We start from the raw sequence: 19,340 nt of genomic DNA, 5'->3' as shown, positions 1-19,340 counted from the left end.
ACACACACACACACACACACACACACACACACACACACACACACACACACACACACACACACACACACACACAATGAAGCCGTTCCAGTAGTATGCTTTCTGATGACGCACATAGAAGATTTGAATATGTTTTCAAGTAGTATAGTGACTAAAAAATCTGATCAAATGCGTTTTAGACACTAGGCATTTGCAAATTCAATAACATGGTTGTCTAATTCCACTGTCAAGTCTCAATGGGCAATCACATTAAATCAGCTAAGGCACCAAACCCATCCATAACCACAGCATAATTACTGTTGCTCATGGTAGATCAATTGACGAAAAGAAACAAGTTGAAAAGGTCACACTCCAGTAGGCCAGACAATTTCCAATAATTAACATGTTGTTCGCATAATGATAGCCGGATGTTATCTTTTTCTTCCAGATATGTGTGCTTAAGACTGTAAATGTCAAGAGATTTCTAATTCAAGTCAACATACAGTATAATTTAAGGTTCAGCAAACAGCTAATGTGATAAAACTATTCATAGGCATGTCATAGCTTAAGAGGAGAGTGGATAGCTTGTGACACTTCTTACAACTTGCCAAAAAACATACATTCATCTCCCCCATGAAATGATCCTACTCTTTGTAAAACATTTTTATAAAAAAACAAACATTATAATTAATTATGATAATCTATAATTGGCTCAGATGGAGACTTGAAATTAAAATAACTACTTTACCATGAGAAAGTCGGTGAGTTCACTGTTCAAAAGCTCTTTCAACTCTCCCTTGTTGAGCTTGTACTTGTCACCATCATTTCCAGAGTAGTTGTAGAAGACTGATATAAGCGCGTCCATGGCACCTTCAAGTTGGCTAGGCATGGTGGGAGGTGGTCGACGTGTCTCACGACCTATAGAGAGAGACTTTAGGAGACAAAGAAAAGTCAAGTTTTCTCCTGGACAATGTCAGCAAAAACAGGTAAATATGATGGAAAATGGGTGCAGTTCAAAAAAAAAAATCCAAACAGGATTTCTAGAGATTTCTATAAGAATTGCAGAAATATTCTAATTTCCTCTGTAACTTAGTGTCTATTCTTCTCTCATCCACCATTTGAGTGAACAATATATTACCAATATAAGAAAAGTAGCATTAATCTCAATTGCAAGTAACCAAACACAAATAGAACTAACTATCCATATCACACACAAAAAAACACAACTGTGCTCTACAGTATAGGGTGTACTTGCCTGGTTAGAGTCCTGGGAAGGTATGATATGGGAGATGTAGCATCACAGGTTGTTTATGAAGACATCTGTGGCAACAGAGTGGACCATCCTCCATCACCGTGGTGATAATTAATTCCACAGGTGAGAGGGCCATGGTAACTGTGTCTTCCTTTCCACGTTTTAATCAAAGCTGTGATGTGAAAAACAAATCATGTACCTATGTAACCCTGGGCTCCCCTGTGCATTCAATGTATTCGTAGAAGGCCCTCAGTGGAGCACTGGAGTGAATCAGTTCTACTCCAGCTGGCAAAAAGAAAGATGAAAAGTTCTCCCTTCCACTTTAAACGGAAATGAAGTACAGGACATGTTCTTACTAGATTTTTGTGTGAATTGTATCACCCTTTTTTTTCTTCTATTCAATTATTGTAGATGTTTTCTTTGGTGGAAAGTCAAGTTATAGGAAACCATGTTGTGTCCTGTTCTAATGTTGAAACAGACCTGTTTGGTGCCTGTCCTAATACTATGTTCCTTCTCTGTTCATAACAAGGCTTGTGTGAACATATCTATTAGGGGGACCATGAATGAACGTACAATAAGCCATTGTAAACATATGAGTTATTAGTTTCAAAATATAAATTTATGGTTTGACTGCTTGTCCACTATCACAGTAAACACATAAGGCCGTAAAGGCTTTGTATGGGTAATCTGTGTGTGTTAATGTAAATGAAACAGCCAAGGGACTCACACGTAACTGAACCTCCTACTGACATGCATGGTTTTATGTGAGGCCATTCTCAAATTACAGTTTCGGGTTGAATTAACTCAAACCCACATAATGGACAAATCACAAACCCCATGTGCTGAGAATAACAATCAAATCAAATATGTTTGTGTTTCACCCTATAAACATTGTCTAATTAATCTCAAATCTCTTAATAAATGACTTAAGATGTGTGTTAATGTGGCACAGTAACAGTGTTAGAGTATTGTTAGTGACTGCAGTATGGGTTCCCCTGCCGCGCAGGTTTAATTGAATCTCAGTCTTAGGGTTGTAACCGTCAATGGAGGAAGGTTCCTTTTTTATCCCCTGGCCCCCACAGACTTCACTTAAGTGATGTACAATATATCAGGTCTGTGTTCATCTCCGTATCTGCTTCCTAGAGCTAAAGATTATTTTCTATTTGTTAGGCTGATAAAATATTTCCCCTCAGAGTTGCCAATGCTAAATGTAACTGTTATGCCAAAGACACATGTACCTCAGATGTGGGGTGAACTCATGAGATACTCATGAGAGACTCATGAGATTATCTCTGGTTTCAAATACCACAGAAACACCTTCACAATTCTAATGAAAAATATTCTTTAGATTTAATTATTCAATTATAGCACGTTATGTCATTGCATCATGTCATTTTAGGTCCCTAAAAAAATAATCTGGAAAAGCTGTGGGTCTTGCAACATACAGTAATTTAATAAGGGGTCCAAGCCCCAAAGTGTCTAAATAATGTTAGTTATGTGGCAATGTTTCAAAATGTAGTACTACTTCACAAGCATCATACTAGGCTACAATATCGCCATCATTTTGGTTTGGGTAGCATACTGCATTTATTTTTATGATACTTGCCTGCCCTCTAGAGGTTGAGAAGTAGCCATTTAGTCAGTTTTCTCTATTATACATTACAATGAAACATAGACACTGGATAGTGTGTTTTATTAACGTTTCACCTCTCTCTGTGATGAGCATTTGTGTGCAAAATGGCTGTGCATCATCCAAGTGGGTGCTAGACACTGGGAGGTGGTGGATGGGCTGAGTTACTCCCATACAAAGTAGGGTGTGAAGTTCCAGTGAAAAGTACTATGTAAATGTATGTGCATTTTATTATTATCATAAAAATATACAATTCTTCTAATCGTCTCTATTGCTACAGCATGACATCAATGCTAAGTGTTAGGAAACATGACTGTAACAGAAAGGAAAACATTAAATTCAGAAATTGTTATTGGTTGAGTTGAGTTGAGATGATGACAATCATATAGAGCTTCTTCGGAGTAAGAACAGGATTATTTTAGACACACCATAGAAACCAGCTCTATGGTTGTCACTTGTCTCTGGATTTCAAACAATCAAACCATTTTGTATTCAATATTTATGCAACCAATCATGCAACAAGCCAACTGTAATTCAACATCAATAAAGTAGAGCCTTTTGAACTCAATGTCTCATCTGAAAGCTTTTCTATGATTTATTGCTCTTGACCCTTACACACACACGTACACGCACACGCGCACACACACACACACACACACACACACACACACACACACACACACACACACACACAGAAAGATTTTTTTGTAATTATGATTCATCAAAATAAGCATCAGAGGCTGGGTTAGAGCATAACTATATTGTTCCTCTATCCTTCTGAGCTCATGCCAGAAGAAAAGAAAAAACACTGTTCTTTTGAAGTCACAAAGTAAAGTCATTTCCGATCAACGGGAGCTCTCTCTCTAAGATTTGGGTCAGAAATGAGAGTTGCTTTGACCCGGGTCCTGAGTCCTGGCTGCGTTCCTCTTGCCTAAGAAAAAGGGGCTTTCACAGAATGCCTGCTTTTTAAAACTGGAGAGAGAGGGGGAGGAGGAGGTGGCGCTTCGACATACATAAGAGGCTAGGACCGACCGCTTGCCCAACTTGGCACAACGACACCAGATTATTTGCTTTTGCAAAACACATACGACGTATCTTTGCCATTTTTGTGGGCTTATAATTTCCTCTGCTGCACCAGTTAGAATTAATCCTGTTAGATTAACCTTCAATTCAAGAGGAACACCAATATTTTCTATTATCATATTGAGCACAGGCAGGTTATTCAGCAGTATGGGTTTTCACTGGATGTCCGACATGCTTAACCTGACTCTGAGACTCCCTGAGCACTCGGTCCTGCAGCCTGCGTGGGACTACCTCCACCAGAACCACCATGGTCACCTGAGGAGCCCTCTCTTTCCCGTGATTCTCTCCGTCTCCACGTACGTCCTCCTGGTGTCTTTCTACACCCTCCTGGACCTCCTGGCCCCCACCTGGCCCTGCATCAACCGCTACAAGCTGCACCCAGACAGGCCCATCACCTGGACCAACATCTGGACCACCCTGGATCTCACCAGCTATAACCACCTGGTCTACATCTTCCCTGCTGCAGTAGCCCAGTGGCTGTGGAGGCCACCCACCCCTCTACCCCGCCACGCACCCACTCTCGGAGGCTTTCTCCTGGGGATCTTAGGCTGCATGGTGGTCTTTGACTTTCAGTACTATCTGTGGCACCTGCTGCACCACCGGGTGTCGTGGCTGTACCGTACCTTCCATGCAGTGCACCACCAGTACAATCAGCCCTTCAGCCTGGTGACCCAGTACCTGTCCGCCTGGGAGCTCTTCAGTGTGGGCTTCTGGACCACCGTGGACCCCCTCCTGCTGCAGTGCCACTGTCTCACTGCCTGGGGCTTCATGGTTTTCACCATCTGTGTGTCCACAGAGGACCATTGTGGCTATGACTTTCCCTGGTCCCTGCATAACCTGGTGCCCTTTGGGCTATGGGGCGGTCCACCCAAGCATGATGCCCACCATCAGCGGCCCGGGACTAACTTTGCCCCCTTCTTCTCACACTGGGACTGGCTAGGGGGCACCAACACGATGCCAACTCCTTCGACCAATACAGGCACAACAACCACAAAGGACTTGGAAGGGAGGAAAGACAAAGGGAGCTTGATTTAGTCTCTCTCTATCTCTGTGTCTCTGCCTCTCCCTGTCGTTCTCTCTCTTTCTCTCTCTGCCTCTCTTCAGTCTTTTACCCAGTCTCTCTCCTCTCCTTTTTTTCTCTACCTGTACTGTCTCTCTCTCTGTCTCTCAGTCTCTGCTCTAGTCTCTTTCTCTCTCTACCTCTCATCTCTTCTGTGAATTGATATGTACCCAGTACATACTAATCTAAGTCTGCTACCCTGCTCTCTTACAAATCTCTGGTTGTCTTCTTAACCTAGGTTTTGTGTGCACCGTATGTTTTTTGCACATATTGTAGTTTCTGTTAGATTTTTCTAGATCTTTTGGCTTTTTGTCGATGGATTGGTGTTTGTTCCCATGGCATTCTCAGGTCAGACTTCCATATATATGAAATGTGTTTCACTAATTGCTCTAGAATCCATGCTGAATTGAATTCAGTATTTTTGTAATGTTGTTAGGTATTGTGTTTTTCTCATGATTCTTTTTGAATAAACATTTGTTGAAATGCACATATATATGGACTATCTATTATCATGCACCTGACTGATTGAAACCATGTAATGTTTCTGTTATACGTTTACAATATATACTGTATTCCTACCATAGACCTGCAGTGAGACAGTGCTGGATTGTGCATACTATAGATACACTAATACACACACATGAAGTGGAGTTGCGTATCTTCTATCGTTCAGGGAGTGGAACATAGTTAGTGAAACAAGTTTTATCTGAATCCAATAAATAAAAGATAAAGATAGATTGGCTTCCTACTTGCATAACTAGTCTAATATCATGAGCCTAGGTTTGTAGTCAATAGTCTCTTAAATACTGTGGCATCGGCGAGAGCTCTTCACTAGTTCATCAGGGCATTTCCTTTGTAAACACAGGTATCATTCACATGTAAACACATGTAAATAAAGTACAGTGTTTAAGTTAAGTTTCCCACACTAATCTTATTGACAAACAATTTTTATAATCAGCCTGTCTTCAAATCCCCCCCTCCCCACACACACACACAGGAATAATAATCTAAAAACATGAATGACGGTCTTTTAGCTGTGTCCCAGTGCGATGCGTGGGGCCAATACTAATTTATCATCCTCTCTTTCAGACGACGTCAATGCTCTCATTGGCAGGGATCTTAATGCCACGCCTCCCACCACAAAACACCTTTGTGATTCATAATCTTCAGCTGTGACGGAAACAAAAACAAACACAAGAATTTCTCCTTTCAATCACTTCTTTGGCAGCTAAGCAACTTTGTGTTCCTTCAAAGCTTGCTTGTATTTCAGAGACATAAAGTAAAGGAAACTGTAGTATATTTGAGCTTTTGATGGTAGGAGCAGAGGGTTCATTGAGAATTAGAGACTAGGGTGAAATGTTGATGAATCCGAATATTGTGAAATTGTGAAATGTACTGTATGTAATACATGCTGCAGCAAATAATTTTTAAGGGAACATTATGTACTTAGAACAAAATGTGTTTTATGCTTGCGTGACAGTAGAAAAGGAACTCAACCTAACCTTTAGCAGGTATTTCGGTTCAGTTGTTTCTGTTAGACAGACACAGGAAGTCACGCCTGGATGCTGGGCCCTGATAAGAATGTGAGATGCAAAGGCTATTTGCGTCCTTGATAAAGTATTTTGTATACCTGCATACACACTGTGTTTTACCCTGTTATTATTCACAAGGTGACAATACTTGCAGAACTCGTTTGGCGTGTCTTGGCATGGAAAAAGAAGCGTTGCAACACACCTCACCGTGTTTTAGAGACAGGAGACACGTAAACAGAGACTTAGTGTATGCAGGGTTTCAAAGAAACCACATGAATTAGTCATAGAGATACAAATAGAAATACCAGTATCTCTTTGGGCACATGATGTGCACGATATGCACTCTGATTGACACATAAACCTTATGAATGTTCACCACATTACCTCACTTCTTTACTGTCCTCTCACACAGCTCAACCATAACCTCTGAAAGTCCTTCATTATTGTCCTGTACTAGCAGGCATGCTTTCTAATCAAATGCAAATAATATGATGGATATCCCTTCAGACTATTCCGATGTAAAACCCTTTCTCCCTTAGGTTATGCAAATACAGTGATGTACAGTACACAGTATCACATGACAGAGAGAGACTTCTGCAACAGATTTGCTCCCAGCTAGCAAGTGTTGACTTGTTGAAGGGGCCTGTGTGAATGTAATGTGTTCAGGGAGTGGTCTTGCCTGTGTCAGATGAGAGGGGCAGGTATTCCACCTAAAGTCATGACAATAATCTGGCTGGCAGTAATCTATCACCTCTAAAAACCCTAGAACAGTGCTCTCATATCAAGGGTCTTCTTGTCCAGCTTCTCTCTAAGAGCACATCCACATCCATGCTTTCTCAGGTGTGTGTGTGTGTGTGTGTGTGTGTGTGTGTGTGTGTGTGTGTGTGTGTGTGTGTGTGTGTGTGACACACCACCTCTGCCTGGGGCTTCACATAGTTAGCATAGCACAATGGAGACACTCAGGGCATTGTATGGAGGGGATTGACTGACTCCTTATCTACAGATAAAAGAGAGGGTTCAGACACTCAACCAAACAATCCCTCTCTATCTTCAATGAGTGCCTGAGTTACATTTTAATTTACTCATGTGAATGTGCAGGACAACTAAATTGTAAAATGACAAAACCTCAGTAGGGAGGATATGTTAGGGATAGGGAAGGATAGGGAGGATATGTTAGGGATAGGGGAGACACCACTCAAAGCCACAAATCATTTAAGGAATTTTAACTATGTGAGACGTATATTGGCCTGTTTGGTTAAATCAAGACAGACTGAAACCCACTTGTAAACCGAGTGGGCAGGGAGGGCAAAACATAGAGATCTCCCTAGATTATGATCAGTATTCAGTACACATGCAGTTTGACGGTTGGTTTAAATCGTGACGAATGAGGTGAAGATTAACAAATTGTTTTAAATATAAATATCATTGACACACTCAGAGAGTAGGCTCCAGTCAGGTGATATGGCGTAACTCCAATGAGGAGGATTTTTTTTTTTTTTTTTTTTTTTCTGTTTACCTCAGTGGTTCAGTGGTTGACACCGCCTCAAGGGGTTTCTAAACAGATACTTGCTGTGAAGGGTAATCATTGACTCGACCAAGAAGAACATGTCCCACCTTGCACAGAAAACATTTCTTAACCTCCCGAGTTAAGTCAAGACTTTTCGGTAGGGACTGATAAGACACTGAAAAACACTGCTGAAGTTTGACTGTGCTGGTAGTCATACCACTGAATATTTGTGAAAAGAGTCAATGGGTCTGCAGCAGCAGCTGTCCTCAGATTGTCACACTGAAAGCTACCATAACACATTCCATGAATTCCAAACCTCTTGTATTTCCACATTTGCCGAGAAAAAGACCATAATCACTGACAGTAAATCTTGTTGTATATCATTTGCAACCATGAGAGATGAGTGATTCACTCATCCACAGCATTGGAATGCAATAAGAGTTACTCAAGAGATAGAAAGTTTCACACAAAGGACAGAAACTAAGTTATTTATCATATATATTTATTCAAGAAGTCCTTCAAAATATTGGCATTCAAAACTTATATGACCTATGAAACGATGAACCTATGATCACATGAAAATCAGCAATATATACAATTTCATTACACATTTTGGGGTTTCAAGTTTTAGCAGCCCAGCAGCCCTCATGGCCCTTATGTAAAATGTACTAATAACAACTCCTCCTGACCTGTCGTTCTTGCATCGGTAAGTACCATGATTCTGTTTTTGTGTCGGTTGTTATCTGGCATGCTGTGATGACCTAGTTAATATCCATGTGTCCAGGCAGGGCCTGAATGTGTGTCTATGTCCCATCGTCTTCAGAGGAGAGACCTGTCTTATCTGCTCATTCTCAGAAGGCCCCTGAAACTACAGTAGTTCCAGTGCTTCACAGTTGTTACACATACAGAGGTAGCATCTCTTGAAAAAATCCCTCCCAGTCTCTATCAAAGCCCACTCCTCTCCCATGTGATTAGCAAGTGCTACTCTGTGTGTTCCCTGAATCTGAGACGTACGATTTGCTCTTCTTGGAGTACTTCATGGAGCTGAAGGAGACCCTCATCCTCTCTACGGTCCTACTGCTTCTACACAGCAGAGTGTTCTTCACGTGATTCCTGAAGTCCTCCGACACAAAGTAATAGATAAATGGGTCCAGGCAGCTGTTGAGGCTGGCCAGACAAAGCGTAGTGATGTAGAAACCATACCCATTATTCAAAACACCGTTCTTGAGCAGAGTGTAATGAACCACCAGCATCACGTTACTAGGTATGAAACACACCAGGAACGTGATCAGAACCGTCACAATCAGGACCACAGCTCTCCGGCGATTCTTCCCAGCGCTCCCCTCCGACATGGCATTACCCAGGGCTCTTAGAAGGAGAACGTAGGCCACGATGATCACTACAGAGGGGGCGAGGAACACAATGCCCGCCATGAGGACAAAGTAGTAATAAGGGTACTGAACGTCTACAAATGGGTCCTCTAGGTCATGGATGACATTGACGTCATGGCAGGTGGTTATGTTGGGGTCTTTGAGTTTGGCCGTCTGGTCGTAGAGGTACAGGGGAGTGGTGGTAAGCCAGATAAAGGCCCAGATGGAAACAGAGACAGAGATGGCGATTTTGTTGTTATTCCTCTGCTGGGAGAGAGGGTAGGCCACCCCCCAGTACCGCTGGATACTCAGGCAGGTGATGAACAGGATGGAGCAGTACATGTTTCCATAGAAAAACCCCACCATGACTTTACACAGCCCCTCTCCATAGATCCAGTCATTACCGTTCAAGTGGTAGGCAATCTTTAGGGGGGTCCAGATGACAAAGAGCAGATCAGATAGGGCCAGGTTGGCCATGTAGATGGTCGATGGATGCTTCTTCTTCGTCCTGAAGAGGAAGACCCAGATGGCCATGGCATTGGTGGGCAGCCCCACGAGGAATACAATTATGTAGACGATAGGGAGGAAGACTGTGGTTAAGCTGCTCTTCAATGTGTCTGCGGTCTCCTTGTCCACTAAAAACCGGTTTGCATTCTGTGGGTCCACAACCGCAACGAAGCCTCGTCCTTTTGATAAAATAAAAGAGACAAATGTCACTGATAAATATCTTACTGTATTACTGAACTGAAAAAGAATGATGTCCTCTTACCTACATACTGTAACACAACTTAGAGGTGAAATTAGAATTCATTATGTTTGAATATGAAAAACTAATTCAAAAATGTAAACACCATTTCACACCCTTGTTGCTTAGTGTTATATATATTAAAGATCATGACCTGAACATATGTTTTTAAATCTGTGATACACAAAAACACATAAAAAAGACCCCTCTCTACCATATGAACAAGCATTGTTAATGGAACATGGAGAAATATCAGTTGTACATTAATATACGTTATTTGATGGAGCAGTGATATAACTTTAACCTGAGGTAAGACAGCATTGAAAGCTCAGAGCAGTTAAGACATCAGATCTATTATGAAAGTCACATTACCTGATCTAGCATTTGCTGAACTTATCCAATCGAGCAGTAACAATAACAAAAGTATTCGCATTGAGGCCATTGTCCGTGAATTTTGTAGGTAGTAGACTGATCCTTCTGTCGCTGCAAATGTTGTTAACTTCCCCTTGTCCGATACCTCTATTCCAGTCTAAACGGAAACGGACACACCCTAAACTAACAAGTAAGGCACTGACGGAATCAGGTTACCAGTACCTGCGTAGCGTCATTCCGGAGTGGACTCTCGTTCTCGTTTTCTCTTTTTCTCTCGGTTTCGAGGACCTGTGAATTTCCACCTGCCTTGGGCAGGTGAGAGCCATATCCTTGCACAAAAGTAATGTCACAAGAAAACCCGTATTTTTTTAACAGTTTCCCGTATGTGCTTAGAACTCGACACTCTCTATTAACAGTTTGTAAGACTGCAGGCGTTTTTTCCAACGGTAACCACCTGAACGATACAGGTATGCTGCTTTACCTAGGCTTGCATGGCTGCGGGGGCTAGTGGAAGAGTGTCCAAGCCAACTCAGTAATGAGCCAGGGGAAATGGATGATGAGCATGTTTATATTCAAAATCTTTCAAGTCAAAATGTGGCACTTTTGAAGTATAACATAACTCTAATTATGTTGTGTATATTTAGGGAGAGGGAGATTCTGCATATTTCCTATACAAAATATACATCAATAAACCTGTTTATGCCAACCTGATATTATACAAGTTCCCTTGATCCATGATCACAATAAACAAATTGTTGACAATATGTAGAAATGCTGAGGACAGTGTATGCGAAATACAACATTTTGCCTACAGTACATTGTAGACTCTAAAATAATTCCCCTTTTTGTTCTTACCTACAGTATCTGTTCTGGGAACTAATGTCATCATAGAAAAGGAACCAGTGTCAAATGTCAACCAGCTGACTAGAAATAAAAGCCATTAAATTATTAGAAATTCAATATTTATTGAAAAATAAACACATTACACTTCCAACATGTTGGCTTAAAAAAAGTTACAATAAATATGTACAAAAAATACATTTATACATGACATCCAATGGCCATCAAATTCATGCTCCAAAGCATATGCATAGATGATTGAAAGATCATATATAATCATGACGTAAGTCAAGTGTCACTCACTTGATAAAGAACAGTGCCCATACCAGTAGTGAAGGGACAGTGCTGAGTTTACAGTTTGAGAGACCTCAGTGCTGAGACAAGCTTGATGGACGCATTCCTAACTGACCAAAAACAAAACATTCATTTTGAATAAAGTACAGTTTCCTCTCTCTTTCTCTCTCTCCTTGAACTAAAATAAAGAATATACAGGCCAAGGTTGGAAACCTCTACTTGCCCCTCCTGAGAAGCGAACCAAGAGTAGTCAGAAGTTGACCATAACCAGATGTGTTTTCATCTGCCTCAAGATGTAAAGTAAAGATAATAGTCTCATTCTAGATCAAAGGCAATTTCTCCACAGACCCTACCCCCCCCTAACAGGAACTACTCTGTGTGTTTCCTGAGTCTGAGGTGTAGGCGCTACTCTTCTTGGAGTACTTCAGAGCGCTGAAGGAGACCCTCATCCTCTCCACTGTTCTCTCACTCCTGCAGATCAAAGTGTTCTTCACATGCTCCCTGAACTCCTCTGAGATGAAGTAGTAAACAAACGGATCCACGCAGCTGTTGAGACTGGCCAGACACAGAGTGGTAATGTAGAACCCATACCCGTTGTTCACCTTACCAGCTACCAGGAGGGAGTAGTGCACCAGCAGCATGATGTTACTAGGGGTGAAGCAGACCAGGAACATGACCAAGACCGTAATGATCAGGACCACTGCCTTGCGCCGTTTCTTGCTGATGGTGGCATCCGTCATGGAGTTCCTCAGAGCCTTGAGCATGAGAACATAGGCCACAATGCACACGATGGTGGGAACTACAAATCCCAGAATTCCCATGGTCAGGAAGTAGCCTGCTGCAATGCTCTTCTGGCTGGGCCTGGTGACATCATGGCAGGTGACGATGTTTAGGTTTGTCACCTTGACTGTCTGGTCGTAGAGGTACAGGGGTGTAGTGACAAGCCAGACAACCACCCACACTGTAACACACACTGCTATAGCTACATTGTTGTTTCTCCTCTGCTGGGAGAGCGGGTGAACTACCGCCCAGTAGCGCTGCATACTAATACAGACGATGAAGAGGACGGAGCAGTACATGTTTGCATAGAAGAACGCCACCAGAACTTTACACAGACCCTCTCCGTAGATCCAGTTGTTGCCGTTGAAGTGGTAGGCGATCTTCAGGGGGGTCCAGATGACGAAGAGCAGGTCAGACAGGGCCAGGTTGGCCATGTAAATTGCTGCTGGGTGCTTCTTTTTGGTCCTGAAGAGGAAGACCCAGAGGGCCATGGCATTGGTGGGCAGCCCCACGACAAGCACAATGATGTAGACGATGGGAAGGAAGACGGTGGTCAAGCGACTGTCCAGCACCATCCTGTCTGAGAGGCTGACCCACACCCCCTCAGGAGTCTCTTCACCTGTAATGCCTCGGGTGTCTAAAGAAAGACAAAAAATACAACATTTGTATGATCAGGAATTTTATTTCATACAGAATTGTAATTTATTTATTTGTTTACAAAGGCAAATACTTCAACATTTACATGTCCATGGTTCCTTAAAAGATAACATTCATGAATTTTCCCTCAAAATCTGGGCATTGAAAAGACCAGTGATTCATTGGATGACATCAACTAATTGAAACGTTGAGGACTGCTCAAAGAAAAAAATAGCCACAAGCTGGAATCAAACCAGGAACAGAAAGAACAGGAACCAGCTTGACAGGGCCAGTAATAAATGAACGCGAGTTTCAACTAGCCTGTCAATTTCTGTTCCGAAAATAATAACAACAAAAATTGAGAACAAGAAAATAATTCTTACCAATCTCGGCCAAACAGAGCTGTGCGCAGGCTAATAAAGAGATCAGCTTTAACCAGGGTGTCCTGAAATCCATGTTAAAATCGTTCGGAAACAATAGCGTTCGATAGAAGATATTCAGTGAGGTGAAAGGCGCGAGTTTATTCTTTTTGTCTGCGCGACGTTGAAGTGAGGAAAAGAACACCACACCACACCCAAAGCAGGTGGTTGAGAAACCTGAGTGATGTCACACGGCCAGGTCAGGTGACAGTCATATGCTGATCTACAGATCTACACTGATCTACAGTGACCCAACCCTAATGAATGTCTGTTGACCTCCACTCCCTCTCTCTCCCATTGTTGTCTCAATTGCAACACAGAGCAAAGATTCATGAGAATGTGCTTGCATCATACTTAAACGTTCCAGGCTCAGCTAACGCACTATTTGACTAGCATCTTTGTTTGGTCAATAAAAGCAGTCCTTTTAAGTGGTCAGTGGCTTAAAGACCCCCAGGTGCTTGCTCTACTGTGTGTGTCTTGCTCAGGTGGAACAGAGGAGTGGAGAACGGGAAGGGGATGGGAGGAGTTTCAATTGAAAAGGTATTTGAACAAAAAGGTTTTATGCCACTCATTTGGTAAATTAAATTCCCTGATTTGTGTGTGTGTGTAAAATTGTACATATTTAACAGTCATGGATTGAGGTTGTTGTTGAACTAATTCAATGTGTCTGATGTTGTGTTAATCAGTTTTAGTGTCAGCTTGTCCAACTGCATCATTTGCAGCCATGCTCTCCTCCTCATCTCACTCTATGTGCAAAACAAACTAAAAAAATACACCACTGTTAAAAAAGGAAACTTGTTCTTTGTAATGGTTTGTGTGAGAATCCTGTTTTCTTTTCTATGCAATATATCTGAACTAACTAATGTTGCAACCTTTGAGTAAGCCACTTGTCCTGTCACTTGTACTAAAATAGGTGTGCACCACCATCTGCTGGATACAAGCAGGACCTTGATTATACTGTACTGTACTAGTAAATGCATCTTAAAAACAATAACAGTTACCACAAATTGATATGTATGATATAAATAAGCATATTAAATGTAGCTAACATAATGTAATGAAACACTGTATATTACACATACAGTATTTGTCCCATTTATTCTCACCATGTCCGACTTGCCAAATACACAGATAGTGACATGCACTTATGCATGTCCAAGTCTGGGTCAGACTCTTCATGTATTCACTTTATACTTATATTTACTGTTTGTTGTGGCCTACAATTACTTTATCTGGTGCCGATTTGTTTTTCAAAATAAAAGTCCTGCCGCAAAATAATCCTATTATTATTGAGGGGGACCATTTTGCCTGCTTCTAACAGTAGAGTAATTCACCCTAAGGACTGTGCAACCTTTTCTGAATGCTGAATATGTTTATTCTAAGGAAAATTAACGCATTTCCTCTCAGATAAGCCCCATGAGTGAGCCAAATTGATGGTAACTGTTATTGATTGTTACAGCATTAATTCAAAAGTCCAAATATGGATGTACCAATCCCAGATTGCCCCTTTAACATGTACAGTACTGTACATTTTCCACCAGAAGAGAGCAGCATAACACCTGTGTATTTGGGATCCCCACTGTGAATGTGTTTGTATCTAGGACAGCTGGTGAGGACTCTGATCTTAAGCCTCTCTCTCAAAGTATAATATGAACAATAATATGAAACTCTCTCTCACACACAAACATGCACACACACCAATTTCCGAAGTGACAGTATTATCAAGAGTGAATTTATTGTATTATTAGGATATTAAGTGCATGACAATCTTACATAACCTAAACAACACTGCATATATTGCATGTAACTATGGAAAATACTGTTATGTATATTGCTGTACACAGAAACCACACATAACAAAAAATATGGACAGTAAAATAGCTGATTACACTATAGGCATGGCAAAGGGAATTCTCTCAGTAATAAACTGATGTACTATAGGTAAGCATGCCATGTATTGTTCATTAGCTTCAAAGAACTGTGTCGTTTTTCAAAACATAAATGAATTAAAAAATCCCTCAGCAAACCTCAAGTAGACCATTGTTGGTTTCTTCAAAAAGAAATAAACACTAACACCTTGCAGACCATTTTGTCTAAACTCTGCGTTAAGCTGAGTCTTTTAGGTAATTCAATCATACAGTATGGCTATGTTGATGCAATGTGAGAACACTGACAGTTTTTCTTTACCCATCAAACATTTGACCTCACAGGAAGCCAAGCCATATTTACTTTTTTTCATATTTCTTCATATTCGGACTCACAGAGCACAGCTAACCCAGTGAGTCAACAGGACTGAGGCATGTATTACTGACACATACAAGCCAGTTGAAATAATGGCTTTTGAATTCCAAAAGTAGCGCCTTAGTCTTTTGACTACATATGCATATCTTAATGAATACAAAGTTCTAGCCATAGCCAGTACAGTATTTCTCCTCAGAAACATTGCATGGTGTCCTTCCATCAGACCAAGAGTTTCTTGAAATCACTGACAAAGGGAAAACATAGTTCTCTTCTTCATAATCGGAGTTGGGCACAAGTAGTCTGTAACCCAGTCAGTCAATCAGTCAGAAACAGCTCTCTTTGCATCCATCCATCAGACCAGGAGCTTCTTGTACTGGCTGCTGAGGCTGGCTTGGAAGGCGTCCATCTTGGTGATTCGGGTGTTGGTTCTAGAGCTGTCCCTGGAGGAGCCAGAGGAATGCAGGCTCTTCTTACCTTCCCTACTCGCCTGACACCTCAGCACCCCGGCCATCTGTCTTTGGCACTGGGACGAGCCAAAGTAGTACACCAGAGGGTCCAGGCAGCAGCTAATACTCCCCACACACATAGAAACCAGGTAGGCTGCATATGTATCATCCGAGCCCCTCATCTCCACCCCACGGGCAAACTGCAGGTAGTGTGCCAGCAGGAGGGAGTTGGTGGGGGTGAAACAGACCACAAACACCACCAGCACAGTCACTGCCATCACCACGGCTCTCGCCTTTCTCCTCGAACGACCCACGACCCCTTGTGGGACCACGCTGAGTGCCCATACCACCCGTGCATAGCAGGTCACTGTGACAACCAGAGGCAGGAAGTAGAGAGCGCAGGAGAGGGCAGGGAAGAAGACCAGATAGCGCTCCTGGAGGTCGGCTAGGTCCAGTACATCATGACAGGTGGTGATGTCCAGCTCAGGGATATGCACCGTCTGCTCAAAGAGAACCAGAGGCACTGAGCCGCCCACAGCCAGCACCCACATGGTTAAGCAGGCTAAGAACGCGTTTCGAGGTCTCCTCCAGGCCAGAGAGTCGATGGGATAAACCACGGCTAGCAGCCGGTCAAAGCTGATGCAGGTTATGAGGAGAACTGAGCAGTACATGTTACAGTAGAAGGCTGCAGTGAGAACGCGGCACATCTCTGGCCCGAAGGCCCAGTTGTTGCCTCCATAGTGATAATAGATCTTGAAGGGCAGCAGCAGGACAAAGAGCAAGTCTGCACAGGCTAGATTTAACATGTAGATCACCGCCGGCTTCATGGGCCGGATCCGCCGAGCGAAGGTAACCACGGCAATAGCGTTAAGAGGTACACTGATGAGGAAAACAAGAGTGTATACTGTAGGGATGAAGATGGTGGACAGAGGGCTTGTGAGGAACTGGGCAGCCTTATCTGAGATATAGAAACGCTGTTTCACCACTGGGTGTTGACCAGTCCAACTCTGGCCTGGTCGGGATCCATTACTAAGTCCATCTCCAAGTCCAGACCTGGATCCATTACTAAGTCCATCTCCAAGTCCAGGCCTGGATCCATTACTAAGTCCAGTCCCAGACCCAGACTCCTCTGGGGGAGAGTCAAATTCTTGTAGGTCTATAGGTTCGCTTGTTACTAACTCATACCTCCTGGCAAAGGTCCTTACGATGGAACTGCCTAAAGGGAAAAACAACAAAGCAAAATGAGTCAGATCAGCATAGGGGAATAGGTGTGGATAGACTGAAATGTGTTTTATACAGTATGACTGAAGAAAAGTTTTTGTTAATGTTACCCCCTCAAATGTTACCCCTTTGATTAGATTAGATTTGTTTGTTTTGCGTTAAACAATTGTAGAGGTCAAACGTACAGAGCCCTGAGGATAACACATGATTATACAACACTTGTACAAGTTTTATACTGCTGGAATCTTCAATAATTACATAGAACTCAAATCTAGATTTAATCATCGAGTCGCCCCCACTGGAGTCTCTAAAGTTCAATGTTATGTGATTGTTTATAAATTACAAATGTGTGACTTTTGTTAGAGCCCAGTTGTAGGCTATATGCTCATCATCTCTTGCATTTACTCTGCGTAAAATGTAGTTAGTGCTCGCCTTAACTTTTCCCCTAAAGTTGTTCCTAAATAAACTTTAAGTATTACAAACGCTATCCGACGTTATTTGCATCAAATAGTGACCCGCCAACGGAAGCAAATTTCTAAGGAACCAAATCAAACAATATTCTACTTACCGTTAAAGACGGCTGTCGACGCAATATGTCCAGCTGCCAGAAAAAGAAAGATTTGGAAAAACATTGTCGTAGCCTTCTTCTGTAATTAAGTCCAATAGGTATATATTCTTGTGAATCTTGAAACGTATCTGTTATTCCGTATGTTAGGTCCCTGCCTGTCGCATAGCATGCCTGTCCCTTCTATCGGTCAACGCCTCCCTGTCTCCCACTGATGTAGACTTTCGGATGAACTGGTCTGCGGGACACGCATTCCTTTCTTCTGATGTCATCGGATCAAAGATTAATTCCGTTCCCTTTACCGAGCTTCACGTCACTTTCGCTACTAAGAAAGGGACATTTGAAAACGGTTGTCATTAAACGTCCAATAGCAATCTCTACGCAAAAAGTAATAAAACAAGACAAAGAAATCTAAATCTCAAACAGTAAAATATGCATTAATCGCGCAGATAGTGACATTTCATGTATCACTTTTTACAGACTAATCAAATAAATTCAATAATGTTAATCATAGTGCAACTTCAATCTGTATGCTAAATATGTTTTTGTTTTTCTAGATAGCTAATTCTTTTATTTTTTGAGCAGATTATCCCCATTAGTGAGCCAAACTGACATAAACGGTTATTTACTTTCTAGCAGATTTGACTTTGATAATGGTCAGGGTCAGACTTGTCAAATTGTGTTTTTTGGGAAAATGTAGCAGGATGTGTACGAATGGACAGGAAGACATTTAATTTTGTCCGTCCAGTGGTTGCAGAGATTTCTTCAACCTCCTTGTACTGTATGCTACAATGCCCTCTGCTTATAAGATTCATGGTAATAGAAAACAGCAACATTGTAGGACAGAGATATTCCTAATGTGATGCTAAGGGTGTCATTCTCGTAAGAGGAATGCATTTTGACCTTGCTCTAGCATTTAAAAAACTCTCTATTTTCTTGTCTATTTTGAGGGGCTGCTTTCCCTGGGAAAGTAAACTGACCTTGCCAGAACCAGCCCCTCCGAATGTTTTTACTGTTGAAGTTTAGAACAAAGTGTTCTGCTTCAATATTTTTCCATCAATCAGACACCCCTGCCACAAGCATTTGTGAAAAACCTTGAGTGTATAAAACATGTAATCATCTAGATGAGTATACGTGTATTTTGTGGCTATGATATCATGAACGTTATAGTGTTGCTACAGTACCTGATTGTTGGTTTGGTTTGAGAGAAGAGACTGAGGCTGGAATTCATCCAAACCCAAAGGGCGGCAAAGATGTGTGAATATACTCTTTTTTTTAACATACAGTACATGTTTATTTTTCTTTTACCCAATTACCATTGTGTAGTCGACTACAGTAAGTTACACAAAATATGGATTTTCCTATGAACAG

At 41.8% G+C, this 19,340-nt stretch overlaps 5 protein-coding genes across 5 annotated transcripts in view; 1 reads left to right on the top strand and 4 right to left on the bottom strand.

Annotated features, from left to right (window-relative positions):
- The window catches only part of s100z (S100 calcium binding protein Z), a 3,236-nt gene extending 2,333 nt beyond the window's left edge, over nt 1-903 (bottom strand). Inside the window, exon 1 of the mRNA XM_083669487.1 lies at nt 725-903. Within this exon, the coding sequence (XP_083525613.1) occupies nt 725-865 (141 nt within the window). The 5' untranslated portion in view covers nt 866-903. The remainder of the gene's footprint in view (nt 1-724) is intronic.
- Nucleotides 904-4,112: 3,209 nt separating this feature from the next.
- Nucleotides 4,113-4,976, top strand: ch25hl2 (cholesterol 25-hydroxylase like 2; the record flags this gene model as incomplete). The annotated part of the gene is made up of 1 exon (XM_083669989.1): nt 4,113-4,976. The coding sequence occupies one exon, from the start codon at nt 4,113-4,115 to the stop codon at nt 4,974-4,976; it is 864 nt and encodes a 287-aa protein (XP_083526115.1).
- A 3,555-nt stretch (nt 4,977-8,531) lies between these two features.
- Nucleotides 8,532-10,883, bottom strand: f2rl1.2 (coagulation factor II (thrombin) receptor-like 1, tandem duplicate 2). The gene is made up of 2 exons (XM_083670829.1): nt 10,528-10,883; nt 8,532-10,096 (listed from the first exon to the last, which is right to left on the bottom strand). The coding sequence occupies exons 1-2, from the start codon at nt 10,595-10,597 to the stop codon at nt 9,012-9,014; spliced, it is 1,155 nt and encodes a 384-aa protein (XP_083526955.1). The 5' UTR covers nt 10,598-10,883; the 3' UTR covers nt 8,532-9,011.
- A 595-nt stretch (nt 10,884-11,478) lies between these two features.
- Nucleotides 11,479-13,629, bottom strand: f2rl1.1 (coagulation factor II (thrombin) receptor-like 1, tandem duplicate 1). Its single transcript, XM_083669808.1, has 2 exons — nt 13,461-13,629; nt 11,479-13,078 (listed from the first exon to the last, which is right to left on the bottom strand). The coding sequence occupies exons 1-2, from the start codon at nt 13,531-13,533 to the stop codon at nt 12,021-12,023; spliced, it is 1,131 nt and encodes a 376-aa protein (XP_083525934.1). The 5' UTR covers nt 13,534-13,629; the 3' UTR covers nt 11,479-12,020.
- A 1,585-nt stretch (nt 13,630-15,214) lies between these two features.
- On the bottom strand, nt 15,215-18,126 carry LOC310804252 (proteinase-activated receptor 1-like). The gene is made up of 2 exons (XM_083669411.1): nt 17,973-18,126; nt 15,215-17,399 (listed from the first exon to the last, which is right to left on the bottom strand). Exons 1-2 carry the CDS (start codon nt 18,034-18,036, stop codon nt 16,090-16,092), a joined length of 1,374 nt encoding a protein of 457 aa, XP_083525537.1. The 5' UTR covers nt 18,037-18,126; the 3' UTR covers nt 15,215-16,089.
- Nucleotides 18,127-19,340: the final 1,214 nt, after the last annotated feature.

The sequence above is a fragment of the Argentina silus genome (assembly GCF_951799395.1).
Source record: "Argentina silus genome assembly, chromosome: 5".
Taxonomy (NCBI): Eukaryota; Metazoa; Chordata; class Actinopteri; order Argentiniformes; family Argentinidae; genus Argentina; species Argentina silus.
This window is presented reverse-complemented; position numbering and strand designations above follow the sequence as displayed.